Source organism: Colias croceus, chromosome 23 (assembly GCF_905220415.1).
Source record: "Colias croceus chromosome 23, ilColCroc2.1".
NCBI lineage: Eukaryota > Metazoa > Arthropoda > Insecta > Lepidoptera > Pieridae > Colias > Colias croceus.
Genome location: NC_059559.1, coordinates 6973272 through 7000003, shown reverse-complemented (window position 1 = coordinate 7000003; position 26732 = coordinate 6973272). Strand labels below are relative to the sequence as shown.

At 34.3% G+C, this 26732-nt stretch overlaps 2 protein-coding genes across 2 annotated transcripts; both read left to right on the top strand.

Moving 5' to 3' along the window:
• Positions 1-600: 600 nt before the first annotated feature.
• On the top strand, positions 601-14000 carry LOC123702253. The gene is made up of 13 exons (XM_045649945.1): positions 601-811; positions 1688-1847; positions 2479-3872; positions 4829-4947; positions 5624-5754; positions 6179-6286; positions 6915-7032; positions 7436-7571; positions 8212-8371; positions 9326-9428; positions 10621-10740; positions 11308-11519; positions 12401-14000. The coding sequence occupies exons 1-13, from the start codon at positions 642-644 to the stop codon at positions 13631-13633; spliced, it is 4164 nt and encodes a 1387-aa protein (XP_045505901.1). The 5' UTR covers positions 601-641; the 3' UTR covers positions 13634-14000.
• A 2433-nt stretch (positions 14001-16433) lies between these two features.
• On the top strand, positions 16434-21567 carry LOC123702251 (zinc finger protein 155-like). Its single transcript, XM_045649944.1, has 5 exons — positions 16434-16657; positions 16953-17097; positions 18267-18395; positions 19319-19480; positions 19862-21567. Exons 1-5 carry the CDS (start codon positions 16514-16516, stop codon positions 20989-20991), a joined length of 1710 nt encoding a protein of 569 aa, XP_045505900.1. The 5' UTR covers positions 16434-16513; the 3' UTR covers positions 20992-21567.
• The last annotated feature ends 5165 nt before the right edge of the window (positions 21568-26732 follow it).

Here is a 26732-nt window from a genome sequence, read left to right as displayed (position 1 = left end):
TAAAACTCAGGACACAGGTGAATACAAGGCATTTGAGATTAAGACATAGATAGACACGATTATTTGCATCAATGAAATTTTACTTTAGGTATATCATACTAAATTATGAAAGATCAAACCACGATCAAACGAAGATGTAACAAATTTATATAAACGTACTAATTACTAAAGTGACACATCAATTTCTTTAATAAGCATCAAAACGCATTGAACATCGTAAAATAAAAATTAAATTCTACATATTATACTTGTACTTTTATTAGAAGGAAACTTTGTTATAATTTTTGCTGCTATATTTAAATTACAAGTTATGCCCGGTTTATATCATTCCAGTCCCGGTGGGATTCAGTTCATTCCAGTGCCGACTGCCGCGGCTGGTTTACATTAATTTTTTAGTAAGCATTCCAGTACTAGGCTGGATCGCTGGACTGGAATAATGTAAACCGGGCATTACAGACAACAATCGGCTAAAAAGTCTTGTATCCAGGCCATTAAATAAAAAAAATCAAATTGACATTTGATGATTTGACAGTTTAGCTAACGGTTGCACTATTTGAAACTTGAAAGTGCTTACAAAATACAAAATTTCTAAAACGATATTAATATAGAGAGAATACCTATCGTATTAATGATTCTTCAAGATGACTGTAAGTGAAGCTAATAACTTTGTGACGAAGCTGAAAGCGCATGGATCTGAAAACGACTATTACAACTTAGAAACGGCGTGTAAGGATTTCATTGTTTTGCTTACGAAACTGACGACCAAAGATAAACAATCATTTTCGTTGAATGTTTTATGTATATTATGCAGGTGAGTTTACATTATATACTAACTTACCGCCCGCGGCTTCGCCCGCTTTGTCTAATATAATTAAATACTATACACTAAAACCTTCCTCTTGAATCACTCTATTAAAAAAAACCGCATCACAATCCGTTGCGTAGTTTTAAAGATTTTAGCATACATAGGGATAGAGAAAGCGACTTTGTTTTATACTATGTAGTGATAAAGTTCATTATTTAGCGATACACATTGTTTTCTTCTTTTTAGTAAAGGAGTTTATATCTTAGCGTAAATTTGATAAATTACCTAATTTGAATTAACTGAGACTATTAAACTATTGTATATGTATTAGACCTTTAAAAATGTGCTATAGTTTAATTTTAGGTTAAAAAAAAATCTCTTTGATGATCACCTGATGTAACTACATCTGTAAGCAATAATAAGCATACTAGAAAATATGTAAAAAAATGAAACCATATTTTTTTATAATTGCAAAATAGAGATACTGAGCTTGAATCTGTAGTGAATAATTTTTAAGCTCGAAACAAAATAATTTATCAGTTTAGACTTTATCAGAAGTGCTTTTTATAACTTCAAAAAAAGGAGGAGGTTATCAATTCGGCCGGTATGTTTTTTTATGTATGTACACCGATTACTCTGAGGTTTCTGAACCGATTTACGTGATTCTTTTTTTGTTCGATGCGCGATGGTGTCGAATTGGTCCCATAAAAATTTTATTCGGATAGGCCCAGTAGTTTTTATTTTATGAGCATTTTTGTCTGTATTTGTAAATGTTGCAAGTGCAAGTTTGAAAATGGTTGTTTTTAACGCAGTTATCACTTGTTAATTGTGAAAAACATAATTTAATATTGTATAATGTATCTATAAAATCCTAAATTACAGGAACTTAGAAAAGGTACCATCATGGAGGCAAAGAATAAACAACACAGAACTAATAAAACTATGTATAGAGTGCGTGAGACAAAACAGAGGTTTGGAGGGAGAGCAGCGAGTGAAGAGCCTTGCGTGTATTTATCATGTACATAAATATATCGTCAGACAGGTGAGGTTGAGTTTTCTGTTTGAGTTGCTACTTTTTCGTTGCATATGTTTTTCCTTAATAATAAAACTAGCTTACCGCCCGCGGCATCGCTCGCTTTGTCTAAAACCTAGTAAATTATATATCAAAACCTTCCTCTTGAATCACTCATCTATTAAAAACCGCATCAAAATCCGTTGCGAATATTTTATCTACACACTTTTTTATTAACAGAAAAGAGAATATCAGACTCAATACTTATATTATAAACTAGCTGCTCCGCGCGGTTTCACCCCTGTGGCTCCACTCCTGTTGGTCATAATCTATCTAACACCGAAATAATTTTTCAAATCGGACCAGTAGTTCCCGAGATTAGCGCGTTCAAACAAACAAACTCTTCAGCTTTATAATATAAGTATAGATGTAAAAGTTTGTGAGGATGGATAGATATACTCTTTTAGTTTGTTTGTGTTTTACACAAAAACCAATGAATAGATTTTGTTGATACTTAGCAGTAATGCAGCTCATGTACTAAAATAAAACATGCTTACATAATATAATTCGATTATTATAAGTAAAATTAAAACATACAATGTCAGAATAAAATTACCGTGATATTTTATTGTTTCGTCTAAATATTATTTCGTATTTTCAGAGCACATCTGTACCACCAGAACTCATTCTCAAATTATCCTTCATGCCTTTTGAATGTGAAGTAAACAACCTTCTCAACGATTACCACAAAACGTATTGGAGCATACTTGCCGATCGACTAACGTACATCGAAAAACTAAAAACAAAGCTGGCCATAAAGAAACTATTACCAAAATTCAATGACGACTTGGCCAAAGTGATAACGATATACAAAGATATTAACGATTTCTGCACTAATTTATTACCGATTATTGTTAAAAAAATGTATTACATCTTTGGTGATGCTACAACTGACTTGAACGAGAGTTTTCGTAAGATATTCGATGCGATTGCTACACACGCGGATGCTATTAAAGAGAGTAATGATAAACAATTAACGGAATTATATGTGAGATTCAATGATTGCATCTATGTTGTAACGGAAAACTCGAGTAAGATTGACTTTAAAAACTCTCCTTTGGAAGATATTATAAGAACATGTATATCTTTACTGGGCCATCGTGCGGATATATTTCACTGCTTCCAAACGTTTTATTTGAACTCGTTTTTGTATATATTTAGTAAACGTGCCAACAATATAGATAATGTGTTCAAAAACTTGATAGTTTCGTGTGAAACAACAGAGAAATTGGGATATAAGAGCTTAATGTACGCTACATATCCATTTTTAAATCAAATGCTCCGACTCTGGATTGAATCGTATGAAATGAATGTTTCAAATATGGAAAGCAGTTGCTTGAATTTCGTTTTATTTTTAATGGGTAAAGCGAAAAAGTGCAGCCAGTTAGTCAAATGCGAAAATTGTAATATAAAAACTGGTCTACACGACGCTCTACGACTAAGCTTTTTGGTGAAAAACTTAATAAATAAAGCCGTAAATGATAATTCTTTTTCATCGAAATCGGAAGTATTTCACGCGATAAGAGAACAACAGTATTCGATTTTGGACGAATTGAAAGCAGCTGGTTGTGTTAATATTAGTAAATATCACGTAAAATTGCAAACAGATGTTCACAACGCCGCCATCTTGTTGCACAAGGCGGGAAACTACGAGTTTTCCATAACGCTTTTTGACATTTATCTGTCAAAAGAGTTGGAGAATTTAAAGGCGGGTGATTTTAAAAACGTCAGCCGCGGGCTGTATAATAAAAGTATTTGTGAATTGGACAATAAAATGTACGAAAGAGGTATTCGCGACGCGTTTTTGAGTTTGGCCTTCTCGCAAGATGTGAATAATGAGAAATATATGAGTTTGGTGGTCGATATGAAAGGAAAAGCGGCGAAAGTTGAGGACAATGATAATCAAGATTTGCAGTTTTTATCCGTGCTGAGCGCGTGCGAAACTATGGAGGGTGGTGTTGATATTAAACCGTTTTTGAAGCATATTAAGTTTAGGTAAGTTTTTTTATTATTTAACAATGATGTTCAATTTTAAAATACAATATGGAGGAAATATGAGAAAGAAAAACATTTTGAAAGAAAATACTGCAGTGTCCTTATGTCATCTCTGTTGAAAGAAATAAAGCGTTGATCTCTGCCTTATCGCGCTAAATGCGCTTGCGTAAGTAGAGAGAGAAAGTACTATACAGTCTTCTATCTCTTTCTAACTCAATATAATATTATAAATGCCTGTCTGTATTGTCTGTCTGTCTGTCCCTTCTTGACTCTTTGATGCATAGCAAAGATAGAATGTATCCATGATTTTTTAAAAGGTTTTATTTATTTAATACGTTTTTTTATATTTTTGATAAATAATAATTTGTGTTTTAATAGTAAGTAAGCTACCTTGTAGTTAAGGCCTATTCTGAATTCTCAACATAAATTTGTAATAAATTTGTGTTTTAATAGTAAGGTACCTTGTAGTCTCAAAATAATTTGTAATTATTGTAAATTTACCTACACTTATAATTAAAAACTATAAGCTTATACAATCGAAATAAATAAATCTTCTTATATATAAAAACTAGCGGTCCGCCCCGGCTTCGCCCGTGGTACATATTAACGTTTTCTCTACATAAGAACCATCCTCGTACTTCAAGGAATATAATAAAAAAAGAATTATCGAAATCGGTTCAGCCGTTCTCGAGTTATGGAATTACAACGAAAAGTGGCATTGATTTTTATATATTAGATGAATCGCAAAATGTGTTGGTAAGCGCATAACTCGAGAACGGCTTAACCGATTTCGATAATTCTTTTTTTATTATATTCCTTGAAGTACGAGAATGGATCTTATGTAGAGAAAACGTAAACATGTACCACGGGCGAAGCCGGGGCGGACCGCTAGTAAATAATATATATTTTATTTTCAGTTTTACTTACAACAAATAAATAATATATTTTATTTTCAGTGAACTATTAAAGCATGAATTTGCTATATACGAGAAACTGTGGCCATCGTTAGCACCAATAACAGGTGTTATACTGTCTTTGTACAAAATGGTCAATTCTAATAGTTTTTTGGGTTGCGGTAAGTAATTTAAAATGTATGAAAAAGTTAGCTAGTTGGTCAGTTTAATATGTATAACCTGCTAAACAGATTTTGCTAAATTTTTGGTGTTACAGTGATAGTTTTGTTAAACTTTGTGTTTTCTGTACTGTTTGTCAGATCTTTCATAAATTATAGAGTTAGAAGCGCAAGTCCCGTTAAAAAGGTTCTAGCCATTTCTTAAGTGATTATAGAACAACAAATTTAAGAAATACTAGATTTCGGCTCGCAGCTTCGCTCGCGTTTTCAAAGAAAACCCCGCTTAGTTCCCGATCCTGTGGGATTTCCGGGTAAAAAGTAGCCTAATCTTGCCTATGTCTTCAGCTACCTACATACCAAATTTCATTGTAATCGGTTCAGTAGTATTTGCACGAAACAGTAACAAATATACATCCATCCTCACAAACTTTCGCATTTAATATATTGAAATTTAATTTATATGTGCTCTAAAAAAACAATATTATATGTGGAGGAAGGAAGGTGGAATTCTTCCATCGGAAAATGGGCCGGTAAGGCCCCGATGGATGATGTCTGAAAGTTGTATATATGCTCTGTAGCGAAAACATTTCGCTTGCGCGATTCAGAGCGAGGTGTCGCTACAATAAAATACTAAAATTACTTGCATGTTATTATTTCAATTTTTCTATTAAATTTACAGCTGAAGACAAAAAAGTAATAAAGGATACATTTTACGACATCATTCTAAAAACTCCGAGCATAGTGAGATGGATACAGAATGATAGATACAAACAAATTGTCAAAGAAATAATAAATGACATGGATTGGAAGGTGAGTAAAGACCCAGAAAAAATACAGTACTGTTATATTCGAGTGACCGGTTGGCTTGGTCGGTAGTGGCCCTGCCTTCCAAGCCCGAGGTTGTGGGTTTGATTCCCACCCGGGGCAAATATTTGTGTGATGAACATAGATGTTTGCTCTGTGTCTGGGTGTTAATTATCTATATAAGTTTATTTAAAATTATATAAGTATGTTTATCAGCCATCTGATTTTCATAACACAAGCGAAAGCTTAGTACGGGATCAGATCGTGCCATGTGTGAAAATTGTCCCGAAATATTTATATTTATTTATACAACCAAAAAATCGCTAACATCCCTAGAGGACGCGGGTTCAAATCCCGCCACGTGATCGAAATTTTTTATTCTTTAAAATAACTAATTACTTACTAAAATTGACAAATTTCTCGTTTTCAGAAACTAACATTAGAAGATAAGATGGTGTATGTAGCATTGCTGTTCATAAAATCGGAACAAGATTTGCTCGATGCGAGCGAAAAGTATGGATGGAAACCTACGGAACAAGTGAGTTGGAACTCAAACTCATACTCAATTAAAAACTCAATTTTATATTTGACTAGCTACCGCCCGCGGCTTCGCCCGCTTTGTCTAAAACCTAATAAATTATATACTCGAACCTTTCTCTTGAATCACTCTATCTATTAAAAAAAACCGCATCAAAATCCGTTGCGTAGTTTTAAAGATTTAAGCATACAGAGGGACATAGGGACAGAGAAAGCGACTTTGTTTTATATTTTGTAGTGATAGTGAAGTATTTTTGAATCGTCATAATTCTAAATTTTAAAGTTGTAAAGTGTAAGTCGAGGTTTAAATATGACGTATTTTAGGGTTTTTTTCGCATACACCTTGAAAAAAAAATTTTCTGTTTAAAAAAAGCGTGTGTGCCGAGCACACGAGTCAGAAGTGAAACTTTTTTGGTGCGAATTAGAGATACCAAAATCGTAGCCGTAAGGCTCGGCAAGTAATCCATGACGTGACGGTATTGCACATGACGCGACCTTGAAATTTTACTCTCAACTCGCTTAAAGAAGTTTCACTTCAACAAGCAATAGAAGATTATTTTTTCGTATAACATTACATATTCAAAATGTAAAAAAAATACCTTTTTTTACCATTTTATCTAAAATTTCAGTTACTCGACTTAGACAAAAGTGTAGTGCTTAGAACACTATCTCAAGAACACACAGCGACGAAGGACTCGATTCGTGGCGTCGAATTGTTGGCGAGCTTCATACGGGACTTGGGTGATGGTATGTATAATGTATGAAGTGAAAGTGTGAAGTGTAAGTTAGTGTGTAAAGTGTAGGTAATTGTGTTAAGTGCAACTCAATGTGTAAAGTGAAAGTCAAAATTTGATTTAAGGGTTTAAAATGTCAAATAAACAAAAATTCAAAATTATATATGTCTCAAAGAAAAGCTATTATGAATAGGCACTTATGACCGCAATAGATTTCGTTTAAATACAATAATCATATGAATTATTGAAGGTGACTGTTTATTTAAAAATTACAGATTAACTTTACAATAAAATAAAAAGAAATAAATAAAAGAAGCAATTACACATTTGTAATAATAAAAATACTAGATTTATTATGTCATTCAAGCTTTTCTCTTCTTCAAACTCCTAAAATATATAATTCAACTTGTTTTCAGTACCTCACCACCGGCTGGCCCATTTCCAACGAATTTGCGAAGTGATAGTTCAACAATTGTTACATGTACATAGAACAGTACATGCTTTACAGTTGGCGAACATGTGCCTTAGATTGAGCAAGTTTTTGGGCGATAAGTAAGTTATTATTAACTAAACTATAAGTTTTTATCAATACAACATCACTACATACTATAAAACAAAGTCGCTTTCTCTGTCCCTATGTCCCATTGTATCCTTAAATCTTTAAAACTACGCAACGGATTTTGATGCGGTTTTTTTAATAGATAGAGTTATTCATGAGGAAGGTTTGGTATATAATTTATTAGGTTTTAGACAAAGCGGGCGAAGCCGCGGGTGGTAAGCTTGTCTATATAATAAAAATGAATCACCAAATGTGTTGCTAAGCGCAATACTCGAGAACGGCTGAACCAATTTCGTTATTTTTTTTATAATATTCCTTGAAATACGAGAATGATTCTTATGGAGAGAAAACGTAAACATGTACCACGGGCGGAGCCGGGGCGGACCGCTAGTAATTATATAGAAGGATAAACATTAAAATTTTATTTGATATATCTATTTACTGACTAAGGAAAAAATAAATTTTCCTCGAGAATCAGAGTGATCTGGAATCTATTTAAAAAAAACCCATCAAAATCCGCTGCGGAGTTTAAAAGATTTAATCATCATAGGATCAGAAAAAGCGACTTTGTTACACTATGTAGTTATCAGCAAATGCTGAACTCTTAATATTATTAAAAAAATTACATTTTAGGGTTTCCTACATACGAAACGTTGGTATCATAGTATATCACGCTGAGAGACAGTATCCAGAAATTGATAGCATCTCAGCAAATGCTGTTCAACTGTGGACCGGTGTGCTGGGAACAAAGGAATCTATGGAGACTGCGTTGGTTTTCATTTGTGAAGTTGCGGTAAGTTTTTTTTTTTTGTAAATGTTATTTTAATTTTTAATGATCTAATTATATTAATGGCTTAGTTGAAGGAAACTGTATTACTTGAACTTTTATAAAAGGAATTTATTAGGTACTAGCGGTCCGCCCCGGCTTTGCCCGAGGTACATATTTCGCAATAAAAGGTAGCTTATGTTCTTTCTCAGGGTCTAAAGATTGTCTGTGCCAAATTTAATCAAAATTGGTTGAGAGGTTTAAGCGGGAAAGCGTAACAGACAGACAAAGATACTTTCGCATTTATAATATTAGCAGGGATGTAACTATATATTTTTTCCAGTTTTAAAATGTTACTGACATAAATTTTATGATATCTTGAATCTTTATATAACATCTAAAGAAAAAAAGACGTGTGGCACTCGGGGACTGCCGTGGTAAAGCTATTGCATGCCTTCAAGCCACACCTCCGCCCGTCGGAGTGGGGAGCGTGAGGTTTTTTCGTTACGGAATTTCTCGAATCGGTCCCCGCGCTCAAGGCCCGCGATAGAAGCTATGCAATAGCTATGTAATATTTAGATACATATTTTTTAACCGACTTCAAAAAAAGGAGGAGGTTATCAATTCGGCCGGTATGTTTTTTTTTTATGTATGTACACCGATTACTCCGAGGTTTCTGAACCGATTTACGTGATTCTTTTTTTTGTTCGATGCGGGATGGTGTCGAATTGGTCCCATAAAAATTTTCTTCGGATAGGCCTTCGGATTTTTATTTTATGGGCATTTTTGCAAGTGCAAGTTTGAAGTCGGTTGTTTTTAACGCAGTTATCACTTGTGTCTGACATAAATTTGATTAGCTTCAAAATTATCCTATTAGTATGAAAAGAAAGAATAGTTTTTGTATTACCAAAAAAAATTAAACATTTATTATTTTAATTCCATAAATATTTTTATTAGCTTCTTTTATTATTTTAATTACAGATATATTACGTCAAAAGCAAGCGACACACAGCGGCAGCCATTTTGTTAAGAACTGCGCAAGCGCATATCGTGAACGCTTTCAAGTTATATCCGGATATGCAATGTGAGTTTTATAAATATTTCTATGAAAATGTTTGTGTATTTGTCTGTTGCTATGTTCGAAACGGATTTGGTATGGTAGTTTTGTATGAAGTTTTGTATGTGGGTAGTTTTGAATGTAGTTTGAAGCTAGAGGAAGTTGTTAGTTATGCTTGACCGATTTTGATAAAATTATTGTAATTTCCTTGCATATCTTTATATGATAACTAGCATTCCGCCCGCGGCTTCGCCCGCGTTTTCAAAGAAAAGCCGCATAGTTCCCGTTCCCGTAGGATTTCCGGGATAAAACCTATCCTACGTGTTGATCCAAGTTACCCTCTATATGTGCGCACATTAATTTAATTGTAATCGTTTCAGTAGTATTTAAGTGAAAGAGTAACAAACACACACACACCATCCTCGCTAACTTTCGCATTTATCTAATATATATTATAAAGGCGAAAGTTTGTAAGTATGGATTTATGGATGTATGGATGTTTGTTACTCTTTCACGTAAAAACTACTGAACCGATTACAATGAAATTTAGCACACATATAGAGGGTAACTTGGATAAACACATAGGATATTTTTTATCCCGGAAATCCCACGGGAACGGGAACTATGCGGGTTTTCCTTTGCAAACGCGGGCGAAGCCGCGGGCGGAAATCTAGTAGTATTATAATAGGACTGACCTTGGCTTGGTTTTTCGTGGCCCTGCCATCCAAGCCAGAAGTCATGGATTCGATTCCCACCCAGGGCAAATATTTGTGTGATGAACATAGACGTTTGCTCTGTGTCTGGGTGTTAATTATCTATTTAAGTATTTGTTTAAAATTACATATATATGTATGTTTATCAGCCATCTGGTGTCCATAACACAAGCGAAAGCTTAGTATGGGATCAGATCGTGCCGTGTGTGAAAATTGTCCTGAAATATTTATTTAATTTATTTATTTTACCTTTGACAACGACTATTTCATATTTTGTTCTGAATTATTAAAGTGAAACTTTTATTACATCGTCTCAAACTTTTTGGTCTGTGTAGCGCATGTCGCGTGACGCACGATACGTACGATAATTATCGTACAAACACGATAATTTTTAGTTAAATGTCTATAGTGTGAAAGAATGTTTCACTTTTACCGTGGTTTCCTAAAACCACACAACATTTTTTTTTAATCACATCATTATTTTTTTTATATTGTTTTATTTTCAGTGGACTTAGCGCTCGGCAGATTGATGGAGGCGCAAGTATTGTTGTGTCCCGATTCTGGTTTGAATTCACTGTTAGCAATGAACACTATACAAAGACATTATTTGGCTACTGCTACTGTGGGTGAGTTTATTTTTTTATATTTTTAGTTTTATATGTGATGAAATTAAGTTTTTTTATATGTTTAGGGAAAACCACGGGGAAAACTATCATGCCCTATTTTTATAACTTATTACCATTTATATTTTGAACTAGCTTTCCGCCGGCGGCTTCGTCTGCGTAGTCAAAAGATATCCCGCAAAGTTCCCGTTTCCGTATAATTTCCCGAGTAGAACTTATCCTCTGACCTATCTCAGGTCTCAGCTATCTCTGTACCAGATTTCATCCAAATCGGTTCAGTGGTTGTGGCTTGACAAAGCCAGACTGAGTTACCATCACGTTGATAATATTGATATACTACATTTTCATGCTATTCCTTCATTTATTTTATAACTTTGTTATTATGGTAAATATGTAAGTCGTATACTTATCTTTCGAAGTGAAACTTCTTTAGGCGCGTTGAGAGTAAAAATTTCAAGGTCGCGTCATGGAGTAAGGTGACGATTTTAGTACCTTAGAATCTTTCCAAAGAAGTTTCACTTCTGACACGTGACATACACACTTTTTTTACAATATTATTACATTTTTCAGGCACAGTATGGACAACCAGACGTAGAAACAACCTCCTCCTAAAATACAATACATGTTTATCAACGGAGAAATGTGTAAAACTGTGTAAATATCTGAAATTGTGGCGTCGGGCAAAAACAGCGGGTGGGGCAGGGTTAGGGGCAAGCGGGGGCAAGGGGCAGGGGGTTATATATAGTGCAAACACACAAACTTGCTGGCCTGAGGATGCCCAAGTAAGTGAAAATGCGAAAAAAATATAAAAATAAAGAATTTTTAAAATTGGCTCAGTAGTTCCTGAGATAAGCGCGTTCAAACAGACAAACTGTGGAGCTTTGTATAAGTAGTAAAGTATAATGATATATAGGTAAGTATAATGAGGGTAGTTGGAAGTAAATAACTAGGAGTAGGTATGAGTAAGCGGGGGCAAGGGGCAGGGGGTAATATATGGGGTATTTATACAGACTTGCTGGCCTGAGGATGCTCAAGTAAGAAAAAAAAAACAATAAAAGAATGCTCTAGTTATTTGTATAAACAAAAACAATAAAAATAATGATAAAAACATGAAAAAGGGAAGTTGTATATATTATCGCACTTGGCACATATCCGATGTTGAAAGAATTTATCAAATCGGTTCCAGAGTTCCCGAGATTAGCGAGTTCAAACAAAAAAAATATATTATATTTAAGTTAAATGTGGGGTTGTGATTCCGACCGACATGAAAAAATTTCGTAATTTACGGACCATCTACAGTCTACACGTTCCTTTATTTCTTACTATTCTAATAAGGGCAGATTTTTCAATCGTTGGTTAAAATTTATCCGTCCAATAAAGTATTACACGAACATTTTAAAATGTCACCTGTAAACTGTTAAATACAGACAAATATAATATATTTTTGAAATGGTAGTTTAATACGTTATTCGATGAATAATTTTTAACCAAGGATTGAAAAATCAGCCCTAAAAGTAATTGCAGTTAAAAATAATATATTTTTACATTAGTTTTTGTATGCAAATAAAGATTTGTATTTTCAATTTTTTTTCACCATACTCGATAAATTAAATTTTCAAATCCTAGACGACTATTATTAAAATTATTAATTTATTTTTTCCAGGTGAAAATCAACAACGCACTCAAAAACATACTAGACTACACAACCGACATACACATAACGAACATAGATTTAAATAAAAAGATCCAATCGTTCACCCCAAAACACGAACACGTAGAAACTATGAGAGATAGTATGATAAGAACACAATTAAGCCCCTCCTTGCCTTGTATTTCGGTACCCGCGTTTGTAATACCGGAGTTCTTAAAGCATGACGCATGCTCATGCTATGCATGCGTCATGCCGGCTTGCGCAATTCTCTCAAGCCAGATAGCAAGCCTAGAAGCATCTATGTACTTTAAATCGAAGGAAGATGTGATAGCTAGGAATTATTTCAATGGTGCGTTAAAAAGTTTTGCGCTAGCTGAGACGAAATTGAAGTCTATTTTTGTGGATAATGCTAAAAAATTCGAGAAATATATAGTTAATTTAGTGAAGGATAGTTGCTTTAAGGAATTTCGTGAATTGGAAGTCGAATTTTTGATTGAGATGGCCTTTTTTGAACTGTCCGAAAAGAATTTTGAGAAAGCTGACGATTGTATAGTTAGGATACAAGAGATTCTTTCAGAAAATGATATTGACGTTTATCTACGAAATGAGATATCTAACTTGTTAGTATCTTCAGCTCTTTTAAGAGAAAAACGTCCAGAAATACCAAAAGAATTAGACATAGACTTCGATTCGCTCAAAATAAGCACGATCCAAGAAGCAAAAACGCCAGAAAGCAAAACTCTGCCCATAGACACGGTAAAGATAGTGCAAAAAGAAGAAATACCAATCAAACGAAAAGTCGCCAAAAAAATCAATTTGGACGATCCGGAGGAAGAGCCGAAAATAGAGAAACCTAAATTGAAGTTTAAAATTCCTGAACCGGTGATATCTAAACCTAGTTTAGAAATAATAACGCCTAGACCGACTAGATCGAGACCTAACATAGTAATAACGCAAGCAGATACTCCAAAAACAGAGAAATTTTTCACCCCAAAATCAACGCCAAACGAAGCTTTTTTCACCCCGCAAACTTCACACAAAACGTATTCAAGAAAGATCGTTAAAAACCTAGAAGCCGAATTTTTAACTCCCATAGAAACTCCATCTGAAATCACAAAGAAAAAAGACACGAAAAGTCTAAGAAAAAAGACGTTGCTAAGGGCAACGAGCCCTGGGAAGTTGGAAGATAAGGATAAACCTGTGACTCGGACTAGAAGGGTGAAACAGCCTGTATTCGATAAATAAGAAACCATAGATTATACAATGAGTTAAATGTCACAATGACAGCGTCATTGTCTATGCCTAAATTTGGCGGGAAGCTCGAAAATTTTGCTTTTTGAGCGTGATTTTGCAAAAACAAATATCGTATTTTAAATATTTATTTTTATGCGTGATTTTGCAAATGACTTGTTATTTTAAAAAGATAAAAAAAGAACGAACAGAATGTTGTTTGAATAGTTTTAATATATCATAACATTAATATAAAGGCCTCGCTTCTTGCTTTTTTCGAAAGAAAAAGTTTTATAGATATGTAAAAATGTTGTTTATTGACAAAAAAAAATTGGTTGTCTGTAAAGTCGGTTTACTGACGATAGTAGAACGTGACAACGTCCGATTGTGCTTCTTTGTCGCTCGTTCCGCGCTCTCGCTCGCACTTCAAGCCTTACATGGAACGCCTCAGATGAGTCAGAGCGAGGTAACGCCGCATGAGTCATGTTTTTTCGTGCGTGCAGCCGGCTTTATCGAATTATAAGACGTTGTCACGTCAAAAAAAGTTAATGTAATTTAAAATTTAAATCTCTTTCAGTTCGACTAAATTTTAAAATAATAGACTTGTCATGAATTGCTATATAAAAATGTGAAAGGTTATGATTATATGAGATGACTAGCTTTCCGCCAGCGGCTTTGCCCGTGTAGTCAAAGAAAAACCCGCATAGTTCCCGTCCCCGTGGAATTTCCGAGATAAAACCTCTCTATATGAACCTCTCTATATGTTAATCCAAGTTACCCTCTATATGTGTGCTAAATTTCATTGTAATCGGTTCAGTAGTTTTTTCGTGAAAGAGTAACAAACATACAAACACATAGGTCTATAACTTTCGCATTTATAATATTAGTAGAATGACATTGTATGAAGGATGACATTGTATGAAATTTCTTTAATATAAAATATATGAGCTATGAAACTTATGTAATAATCCTTAATAATATTTTCTTATATTATCGACAAGGTGATTCTTTAAAAATCTTACAAAACAAAAACTATTTTATTTTCCGCTTTTCTATTCTAATCTAACTTGGTCACAAATTGTTTATCTGCTTGAGTTCCGATACTACAGACAGACATACCAACATATTTAACAAAAATAATATATTTCTTGTCTTAAGAATTAAAAATAAACTGTATTACCCCAAAAAACTTTAGACAGGGTTTAACTTTAAGCGCGGGTTCTCTTTAATCTGGTTTTGTCGCATTTCACATAGACAACTATTAAAGTGACAGATCCCTGGTTTAAAGTTAAACTGTGTTTAAATTGTTTTGTGGTAAGACAAATACTTTCTTGTTTTTCTGTCTTCTTTTCTTATTATAATCAACGAAATAGACAGCTAAGTAAACTAACGTAATATTTCATTATATTTTAATAATAAGGGACCAAAATTGTAAACCCAAAGCACCATGTAAAGTGTTCTTAATATTAAAGAGCGTGTGCCGAGCACACGTGACAGAAGTGAAACTTCTTTGGTAAGATCAAAATCGTCGCAGATGTGACGGTATTGCCATGACGAGATCTTGAAATTTTACCCTCAACGCGCCTGAAGAAGTTTTACTTCAATAATCAGAACTTCGAGATATATTAAGTTTATCTTATATTTCAGTTAAAATAACTAATAATGTACGAAATAAATATTTTTAATGTTTGTGGTGAAACTGACTCTTAGAATTATTTTTATATTGTTCATATTGTAATGTTTTCGATGAAACTGTATTAAAAATAAATAATTTTATTATATTTGGCGTTTTATTACCTTTCAGTTAAATTCGGTATAACATTGTGAGTAATTTATCATAAATTAAATCTAAAAGAGGCCTATTTAAATTATTACCATAACGAAAATGTGAGGTCCCATTTTATTAATACCAAAACACTGACCCGTTTATTATGTAATATGAAACAAAATTAAGATTATTATTTATATTTAGATGGAAGAGCATTCATACAATCTATTATACGAATATTTGTGCTTATTTAAGAAAAAAGGGAAGTTATTCGTACACGGCGCATTTACATCAAACGAACATAAAGCTAGGGGGCAAGAGAATTTCTTCGTGATCTTTTAGTGTGAACGAAAACTCGTATTCAGTGTTGTTCAGTATTAGAACATTGCATAGAATCTTTTCAAACACTACGAACATCACAAATAATGCTCTACATCTGTTTACACCTGTGGTTTACACCAAGTTTACACTAAAAGAATTTGACTTAATGGGTGTATAATGAGCATTCGCTCGTTTAATGTAAATGCACCGTCAGGTGGCAAGAAAAAGTCAGCCCCGATGATTGATTATAATTAAATAAAACTGCTGGTAACTGTATATATTATATTTTCCCAAAAAATCAAAGTTAACCAATAACAAATTGGTAATAATATTCTTCTTAATCCTGAAAATGAAGATATTGAGTCCCAGACTGGTAGAGAGGATTTTCCACAAAATATAGGTCCACCCAGGTCAACCGGTAACGTTTTAAATATGTATACATTCATAAAACCAATATTTTTTTTTTTTTTTTAATAAACCTGAATCGAACGCGGCCGCTGTGCTGGATAGGAAATTATAAGACTATCAATCTATGACCTAAGTCTTGTAACAAATACACGTAGATTTATTAAGTAAGTACAATGAATTATTCTGGGTAAGAATGAATAAATAAATATTGCTTATTTTTTATATAGTGTATCTCTTTAATTTTATTTCAAATTTCCGAACGTACATTTTATTCAAACTTGACGTTGATTATTCTTGTCAAGTCACAAGTGTCAATTTCGAAATTCAAGAATTGTTTTTGTTGATGTAGATTTCAGTAGATTTCAATTTGTTATTAAAATAGATGCTTTTCTATTAAAATGGAAACAGAAACATTTAATATTTACGGGAAATGTAGATTTTGTAACATTGAAGGCAGCCACAGAGACCTTATGAAAGAATACATCCAAAATGGGTATCGCGAAGTTTATTCCGATATTTTTCAAGAATGTTTCAATTTATACGTAAGTTCTCAATATTTTATTTAAGTATGATATTAAATAAAACAAATAATGAGTCTTTGTGCGAGATAATACATCGTTGTCGTTTTTAACAAGTAATTTTAAAATGCCTAATGTAATTTTATTTTTATTTTAACTATGGAGTTTATTGGCGGTTCTTCTCCATAGCTGCTTTCCGGATCGGTGTTAAATGTTAAAACTGTTATGGCGATTCAAAAGTGCTAGAAGAAGTCTAATTGAATAAATAAATGTTTGAGTTTGAACTACACTATAGTCAGAATGCCATAAAACATTTCAGCTATGCATAGTATCAAAACAGAGTAGATTAATATGTGCAACATGCGTGAAACATCTGCGGGAAGCCAATACCTTCCGAACCATGGTCATAAGAGCAGAGCAGGATCTAGTAGCAGCGATGAGCAAGGAGCCAGTGTTTATAAGTAGTAAGTAATCTTAATATATATAAATCTCGTGTCACAATGTTTGTCCTCAATGGACAACCACTTAACCGATTATAGTACAGTATATCCAACTTGAGAGATAGGATAGTTTAAATCTCAAATCGTTTTGCAGAAAGCGGGCGAAGCCGCTGGTGGTAAGCTAGTAATAATATAGTATATTAATTTACCTATGGCTTTATTCACATGGTCAAAGGATTATCAATATACATATATCACTACGTAGTATAAAACAAAGTCGCTTTCTCTGTCCCTATGTCCCTTTGTATGCTTAAATCTTTAAAAATACGAAACGGATTTTGATGCGGTTTTTTTTAATAGATAGAGTGATTCAAGAGGAAGGTTTTAGTATATGATTTATTAGGTTTTAGACAAAGCTTGTGAAGCCGTGGGCGGTAAGCTAGTTTTATATAAAATAAGTTTGTGTCACATTGTTAGTCCACGATGGACTCTAAAACTACTGAACCGATTTTACTGATAAATTTTATAAATTTGATTTGCACCCCTTGGGCAGTTTGATCTATCTTGAAAGATAGGATAGGTTACATCTCAGTTTATTGTTTCAATATTATTTTTTTGGAAATTATTGAAGTGAAATACCTACAATAAAGAACATCAGGGTTGGAAAAAAATTTAGTGTAACATTTTTTTTACGCGTGACATTTTTCCGTTACGCGCCATCTTTTTCTTATCCCTACCACGCGTGATTCGATGTATTTCTGTAAAGTTGCATATACTTAGTAAATTATTTTTTTTTAAAAAAGGGTCATAAAGAAGTTTCACTTCTTACGTGTGTACACTAGTACACGCAAACATTTTTTTTAACAGTCACAACTATCTGTTATCCCATAACATACACATAAGTACGTGACATAGAACAATTTAGCAAACAATTTTTTGATGACACTTGGCGATTATAAATCAGGCTTTTTACAGTTAAAACATTGTTGAAGACTTACAAGATTTCCGCCCGCGGCTTCTCCCGCGTTTTCAAAGAAAAACTGCATAGTTCCCGTTTCTGGGTCTTCAGCTACGTACATACCAAATTTCATTGTGATCAGTTCAGTAGTATTTGCGTGAAAGAGTAACAAACGTCCATCCTCACAAACTTTCGCATTTATTATATTAGTTGGATATAATTTCTAAAATTTCAGTGAACGACAATGATAGTGACTGGAAGAAACAAAATCAAGATGTGAAACCAGAGGTTAAAGTTAAATTGGAAGGCGAGGACTCTGATGATGGTGATGATGATGATGATTATATTCAAGATGATGATATTAGTGAGTAATTAGAAACATAATTGTTTAAATATAATTTTTATTTGCAGATATACTAAAAATTAAAATAACAGGTACTTATATTGTACAGGTATGTTTCGAAGCCGGTCATAGTTTTTTGTTATTAAAAACTAGCGAATTGTGTGTTTCTTTACTATTAAATGCAGTTCCATCAAGAGGTAACAATACAAAGTATAAATGTAGGTATAATATAAAAATGAATCCCAAAATGTGTTGGTAAGCGCATAACTTGAGAACGGCTGAACCGATTTCGTTAATTCTTTTTTTATTATATTCCTTGAAGTACGAGGATGGTTCTTATGTAGAGAAAACGTAAATATGTACCACGGGCGAAGCAGGGGCGGACTGCTAGTTATTTATATAATATTCTACTGTTACAATGTTAGTTATGATACTATTATAATTTACTAGCTGTATGTTACGCATTGCTCCGCTGCTGCTCCTGTTGATCTTAGCGTGATGATATATAGCCTCTAGCCTTCCTCGATAAATAAAGCTGAAGAGTTTGTTTGTTTGTTTGTTTGAACGCGCTAATCTCAGGAACTACTGGTCCGATTTCGGTGTTAGATAGCCCATTTATCGAGGAATCCTATAGGCTATACACCATCACGCTAAGACCAACAGGAGCGGAGCAATAAGGGTGAAACTACGGAGCACAGCTAGTTTAATAATACAATGTGTAGCGAAATGAACGGATAACCTAGTAACTGGAGATAGGATGTTTTGGCAGTTCAGAAAAATGAATTTTGTGTTAAGTTATTTTTCAAAAAATAAGAAAAATCCACACTTTTTCTGGTTGTATGGCTCCAAATCGAGGAATTTTTCAATCTGCTTTACCCCTAGCATTCCTAATAAAGATGCTATTAAAACAACACAAATAAACAATATTTTTTTTTATTTTTCAGCTACCTCCAGTACACTATTGCAAAATAATGATGATAATATGGTGCCAGGGGAAGCGGAACTATTATCTAGATTTCCCAAGAACAGTTTAAAACCTTTGCCAACTAGAGCTACCCTCTTCCATACTTGTGACAATTATGTCAAACATTTGGATTCTTTGAAAGGTAAATTGATAAAATTGAAGGTAGTTTTAGAAATTTATAAATGGTTGTTTAAATGTTTTTTTTTTTAAGTTAAACTTCTTTAGGACCATGGAGATTAAAATTTCAAGGTCGCGTCATGGCAATACCGTAATGGAGTAAGGCTACGATTTTGGTATCTTTGAATTTTGCAGAAGAAGTTTCACTTCAGACACGTGTGCACGGCACACACGCTCTTTTTTTATGATCTTGAGTCTCGACGTGTCCAAAAATTAAACAGATATGCATACTTAAAAAAAATCTCCTAAAATCTAAATTCTATTTTCTAATCCACAAGCAGACTAAACGCAAATTTTTAATTGAACTAATTATTGCAAAAATATAACATTATTAATAATTTTCCAGGAAAACTAATAAATGCGAACACGATCAAAAACCTCTTAGAACGACAGCGGAAAAGTTCGTCCATGTATTTGACGGAAAAGATGGCGCTCGTCAACAATATAACAATATTGCTGGAACATTCCAACATGGCGCCGTTCAAACCGAAAAGAAGATCTGGTATACTCTGCTATTATTGTAGAAAAGAAATCGATAGCTTTGAGAAACTCCAAAATCACCAAGACTCAGAAAACTGCAAGGGTCTCATGAAGAAAATTCTAACCAAATTCTCCGCGGAGAGCTTCGTTGTCTATGCTCATGTGTCGGATTTAAAATGTACAATATGTAACGAAAATGTGGAGAATTTAAACGGTTTAAAAACCCACTTGAGCAGCGCGCATAAGAAGAAAATATTCACGCAATACAGCGACAGAATCGTACCTTTCAAGCTCATAAAGGGCAACGAATTTCAATGCCAAATCTGCGGGTTTAACTTCGAAACCTTCGGATCCATAGAACGTCATATGAACGTTCATTATAGAAACTTTGTTTGCGAACAATGTGGCGCGGGTTATATGACGAAAAAGCGGCTAAAAGTCCATTGGAGATACTCGCACGAAAACGGTTCGTTTCCTTGTGATTTGTGCAAAAAAGTGTTCCCCTCCCAACACAAGTTCAACTGCCATAACAGTATAGTGCATCGATCTGTCAAGAAAAATAAGTGTACAAAGTGTCCGTTACGTTTCGCGGATTATTTTAACAAGCACAAACATATGGTCGAAGTGCACGGTGAGCCGCCATTGCAATATAAGTGCAATGTTTGTGACGCGGTATTTAGGCGGCGATACGCTTTGTCGTCACATGTCAAGCGACGCCATCTTGAAGTACGTGACGTTCAGTGTGAAATGTGTGCGTATAAGTGTTATACGGGGACGGAATTAAAAGTGCACATGATAAAACATGTCGGGGAGAGGACGTATCAGTGTAGTGTTTGTAAAAAATCGTATGCTAGGAAGAAAACTTTAAAGGAACATATGAGGATACATGCGAATGATAGGCGGTATGTTTGCGCGTTGTGTGGACAGGGGTTTGTGCAGAATTGTAGTTTGAAAGGACATATGCGGGCGCATCATGCTGATGTAGAGAAAATTTGAATGTTTTTTCGCGATTTTTCTCAAGTTTGTCGTACCGCACATACCTACATGGTGTCCCAAGAAGTAGTGATATACTGTAGAATGGAAAAAAAACTAAACTCCGAAAATCCAAAAATTGGCTTAACAAATATGGGGGTGATTCGGATAGCCCTCTAGGGCCTCTACCTCCCAGCTTCAGAATATCACTTCTTCTTGGGACACCCTGTATACTTTATGGACCCTCTACACAATGGGCACCGTCGGGCGAGAAGATGCAACCACGATAGTGTAGAGGTTAATGTCTATGAACTATGATCGGCCGTCGTTGTAGATGTTTTCTCATAATCGCCGAAATGGCGGCCAACATCGACAATCATTTGTCAGAAGTGAAACTTCTTTGACAAGATTCAAAAATATCAAAATCGCCCCCTTAATCCATGACGTGACGGTATTGCCATGACGCCACCTTGAAATTTTACTCTCAACGCGCCTAAAGAAGTCTCACTTCACTAATTCGAATATATTACTTAAGTACGAAGTTCTCAACGATTACGATATAAGGGTGCTTTTCCACCAATAATGTGCGAGGATGGGTAGCGAGGAATGTGTTTTTAAATAACCAATCATATCGCTTCATTTAGTTTGAAGTTTGAAGCGATACCATTGGTTATTTATAAACATACTAGGTTTCCGCCCGCAGCTTCGCCCCCGCAGTTAAAGAAAAACCCGCATAATTCCGGTTCTCGTGGGATTTCCGGGATTGCGTCATTTTCCCGGGATTAAAAGTAGCCTATGTCCTTTCTCGGGTATCAAAATATCTCCATACCAAATTTCATGAAAATTGGTTCAGTAGTTTAGGCGTGATTGAGTAACAGACAGACAGACAGAGTTACTTTCGCATTTATATAAATATATTAGTATTAGTATAGATTCCTTGCTACACATCATCCCACATTATTGGTGGAAAAGCACCCTTACCATTGTGCCATAGATAATAAGAATATTGACTGTTTAATAATTTAATGCTTAATTTCAAGTTTGAAAAGATAGTAATTGTATAGATTGTATCATATTTTTTTGTAAACTTAGAACTTATAGGCCTTATAACTTATAAGCGATCTCTCCCAGGCAACGATTTTTGTATACATTCTTTAATATTTTTTTAATTGTACATAATTAATTAAGAAGTTAGTTGTTACTGGTCCTTAAGAAATTGTTTTGATAATTTTAATGTGAATACGACATGTGAATAACGTATTTTAAATAAATTGTTGCTTATTATATATTTTGTTTTATTGATTTTAATCCCATAAATATACATACATTTTACATTTTTCCACTACTATAGAGTACAGACACATTACATGAGGGTTCTACAATCCATCGCGCTGGCAAAGTGCAAGTTGGCAAAGTCACATCTCAAACTATGTGGTACATTGTTATAATGATTTCAATAAAATAAATACAATATTATGTTCATTTTAATCTACACTTAATATTATAATGCTGAAGAGTTTGTTTGATTGAACGCGCTAATCTCGGGAACTACTGGTCCGATTTGAAAAATTATTTCGGTCTTAGATAGCCCATTCATCGAGGAAGGCTATATATCTCATCTCGTTAACACCAACAGAAGCGGAGCAATGCAAGTGAAAACGCGGTGAACAGCTAATATAATAATATAAATTATGTACTAAAATAAACAGAGATTCAGAAAAAAGTTGAACAATACATGACTACTATATCTACTACCTGTTTCACACATTTTAAATGCGCAGATGAGCACGTACCTATATGTGCCTCAAAACAGATTTCGAAAGTAACCGTAACGGCCATAGACTATATTCTAAACTACCTATACTTAATATTATAAAGCTGAAGAGTTTGTTTGTTTGAACGCGCTAATCTCAGCAACAACTGGTCAAATTTGAAAAATTTATTTCGGTGTAAGATTGCCCAATTTTCGAGAAAGGCTATAATGTGAATATAAATGTTATCATCACGCTAGGACCAACAGGAGCAGAGCACCGCGGGTAAAATCGCGGGGCACAGCTAGATAATACATAAACGGGGTGTAAACTTTGGGTGCACAGGCGATTATACCGTAACTATTAAACGGGAATATTTAAATAATTTAATGTTAATATTTTTAGATATCATTCCATTTCATATATGGAGTTTTATTTTTAAAAAGTTATTATTGTCTTTTTTCTCATTCTCTTTAGATAAAGTTATTTCGATATCGCAATAATCGCCTGTACGCACTTAATGATTACACGGTACACGCCGTATAAACAGCCCTAATCATACAGGGTGATCGTAAAACGCGCCTATTGATCGTAAATCGTCAGAACTCAGAAGTAGGTAGGTACACCTTCCTCTCTACCGACCCTTGATGATGATGATTGTTCCTTTAACTCCTCGTGGAGCATAGGGCCTCAGTAAACTTTTTCCAGTCACTTCGATTTTGGGCTTTTGCTTTGACTTCTTGCCACGACAGCAAGGGCGGATCCAGCTTTAGTGCCAGGGGGGGGTCACATAGTCGTGGTCAATTTACAAAAGCTATATTTTGATAATTTAATTGATACGTAGAGTCGGATTCGCGAACCAAGAGTTCCGTACAAACATTTTTAATTTTAAATTTATGCTTTTTGCAAATTTTCCTTTATCTGTGTTATAAGACGTAACTTTCTACAAAATATCAAGATTCTGTGTTCACGGAAAGTACCCTGTAGGTTTTGATTCCTGGCGACACTTGAGAATGTTGATAAGCATGAAATGTATGTTTTAGCAATTTTTCATCCATCTGTGCTGACATTGCTTTTAACCAAATTTCAAGACTCGTGTTCACGGGAAGTAGTACAATATAGGTTTTGATTCCCTTGCCGATAATGTCGAAATTTGCGATAATTTTCAGCATAAACGGCTGCATCTTTTGATTGCGTTGGTTTATAAGTTTGATTTTTTCACAGCTTTAAGGAACCGTAGATTTGATTATTCGGTATAAATTTCAGATTGATACCTCCACGCGTTCCTGAGAAAAAGGGTCTTGACAGGCAGACAAACTTGAAAATTGTTCAAGATATATTTAATTAAAAAATATATATTTTTTGCAATTAGTATCTGTACTATAAGATGTTACTTCGTACCGAATTTCAAGATTCTGAGTTTACGGAAAGTACCCTGTAGGTTTTGAGTTTTGATACCCTTGCGAATGTCGACATTTACGGCTGTATCTTCTGATTCGTTGACATAGAAGTTTGATTTTATCATAGCAAGGTATCATAGACTTGAGTTTTTGGCATGAATATCAATTTAATACAATATGTAAGCGTTCATGAGTAACAGGGTTGTAAGTTTAAATTTTTTTTTAAATATTTTTTTTATAATAATCTAAGTAAAAATTCATGTTTTTCGCAATTAGTAAACAAAGTCGTTTCCTCTGTGCCTATGTCCCTTTGTATGATTAAATCTTTAAAACTACGCAACGAATTTTTATGCGGTTTTTTTAAAGATAGAGTGATTCAAGAGGAATAGTATATTATGTATAATTTATAAGGTTTTAGACAAAGCGGGCGAAGCCGCGGGCTAGCTAGTTTGCGTTATAAGATGTTACATTGTACTACATTTCATGACTCTGTGTACTCGGGAACTACCCTGTAGGCTTTGATTTCCTAGGGAGTGTCGAATTTTGCAAAAATTTCAGCATTTACAGCTGCATATTTTGATTGCATTGGCTTATACGTTTGAATTTTTCACAGCATCAAGGGACCGTAGACCGTAGGATTTCGACATTAGCAAAGGAATCAATACCTGCAGGGAGCACCCTGTCCCGTAAGCACAAAGTCTTGAAATTGAGTTAAAAAGTATCGTCTTATAGTACAGATGTAGGAATAACTGCAAAAACCCTAATTATTTAATTAAATTAAATAAAAATATATTTTTTCAAATAATTTTTAACTTACAATCCCTTTACTCATGAACTTCTACATGTATTAAATTGATATTCACATCAGAACTCAGGTCTATAATAACTTAAATCTGTTATTTAATTCAAATTCTATGTCAACGCAATCTGAAGAAAAAGCAAATAGAGCCTCATATTCTGTAACTCGCAACTACTTGCAAGGGAATCAAAACCTACAAGGTACCTACTTCCCGTGAACACAGTCTTGAAATTTGGTTAAAAGCAACGACTTATAGCACAAGATAAAGAAAAAATTCCTTTAAATAAAATTGTAAGATACAACCTATTAAAAAAAATAGGTTTGCTCGGAGCCCTCGGTGCGCGAGTCCGACTCACACTTGGCCGATTTTTTGTCGTAATTTTCTATTGTTTATTAAAAAAATTGCTATTTTATGTCTTATCCACGAACTGGGATATTTCGATATTTGAGGTTTTGTGTGAAGTGTGCAAAAGTTGTAGTAAAAAAATTAATAACCTACTAAGTATAACTTTATTCCGCAGTTATAGGTTTTTTCAAAAATCGATAAACCTGTTTTTTGCCCTTGAATCACGACCACAGGTCGACCCTAATTAACTTTTCCTCTAATTTTTGTTATATTCTCTTCCGTTTGTAATTGATTTACCTATTTGTTTTATATTACTTTTATGTCTCAAAAGTCAATAAAAACATCATGTTGAACAGTATTAAGTTGTAAATTTAAAAAAGATAATATTAAATTAGTGGTCCACTTAGGTCGTGGACCTAGCCCAGGGGGGGGTCATGACCCCATGACCCCCCCCCCTGGATCCGCGCTTGCACGACAGGCCGGTTTTATTTAGTTCAGCAACCACAGATCTCTTCCACGATGCAGGGGGACGACCTTTTCTTCTACGACCGTTCAGGGGCGTCCAGTCTAAAGCTGTTTTTGCTATATTTTGTTCCGGCCTCCTAAGGCAGTGTCCTATCCACCCCCACTTCCTGTAGCAGATTTGTTGGTCTATAGGTTGCTGGTTGGTTATTTTCCAGAGTTCTTCATTGGAAATTGTATCAGGCCAAAAAATTCGTAATATATACTTCTTAAGCATTTGTTCAGGCATACCTGGAGTCTGTTGGAGATAGCTTGTGTTACTTTCCAAGTCTCACAACCATATAGCAGTATCGACTTCACATTCTACCGACCCTTACTTAGGTATAATATAGCTATCGCGCGGTTGTATCCGTGGACCGTGTGCTAACGCTAAGGCAAGTAAGTATTTCTTAAAGAGTTTGTTATATCCTACTAATATCATATACTAGCATTCCGCCCGCGGCTTCGCTCGCTTTGTCTAAAACCTAATAACTAATATACTAAAACTTTCCTCAAGAACCGCTCTATTTATTAAAAAAAACCGCATCGAAATCCGTTGCGTAGTTTTAAAAATTTAAGCATACATAGGGACAGAGAAAGCGACTTTGTTTTATACTATGTAGGTAGTGATGCGAAATTTGTGAGGATGTGTGTCTGTGTATGTGTTTGTTACTCTTCCACGCAAATTCTACTGAACCGATTACAATGAAATTTAGCACACATATAGAGGTTGACTTGGATTAACACATAGGAAAGGTTTTATGCCGGAAATCCCACAGGAACGGGAACTATGCGGGTTTTCCTTTGAAAGCGCGGGCGAAGCCGCGGGCGGAAATCTAGTTTAAACTACAGCACTGACAAGTATAATAAAAGTCCGTTCGGTGTTTTCAAAAATATAGATTTTATATAAAATAAAAAGATATAACAACTTCTTGGGTTATAAATTATGACAGGTTAACTAAAATTTT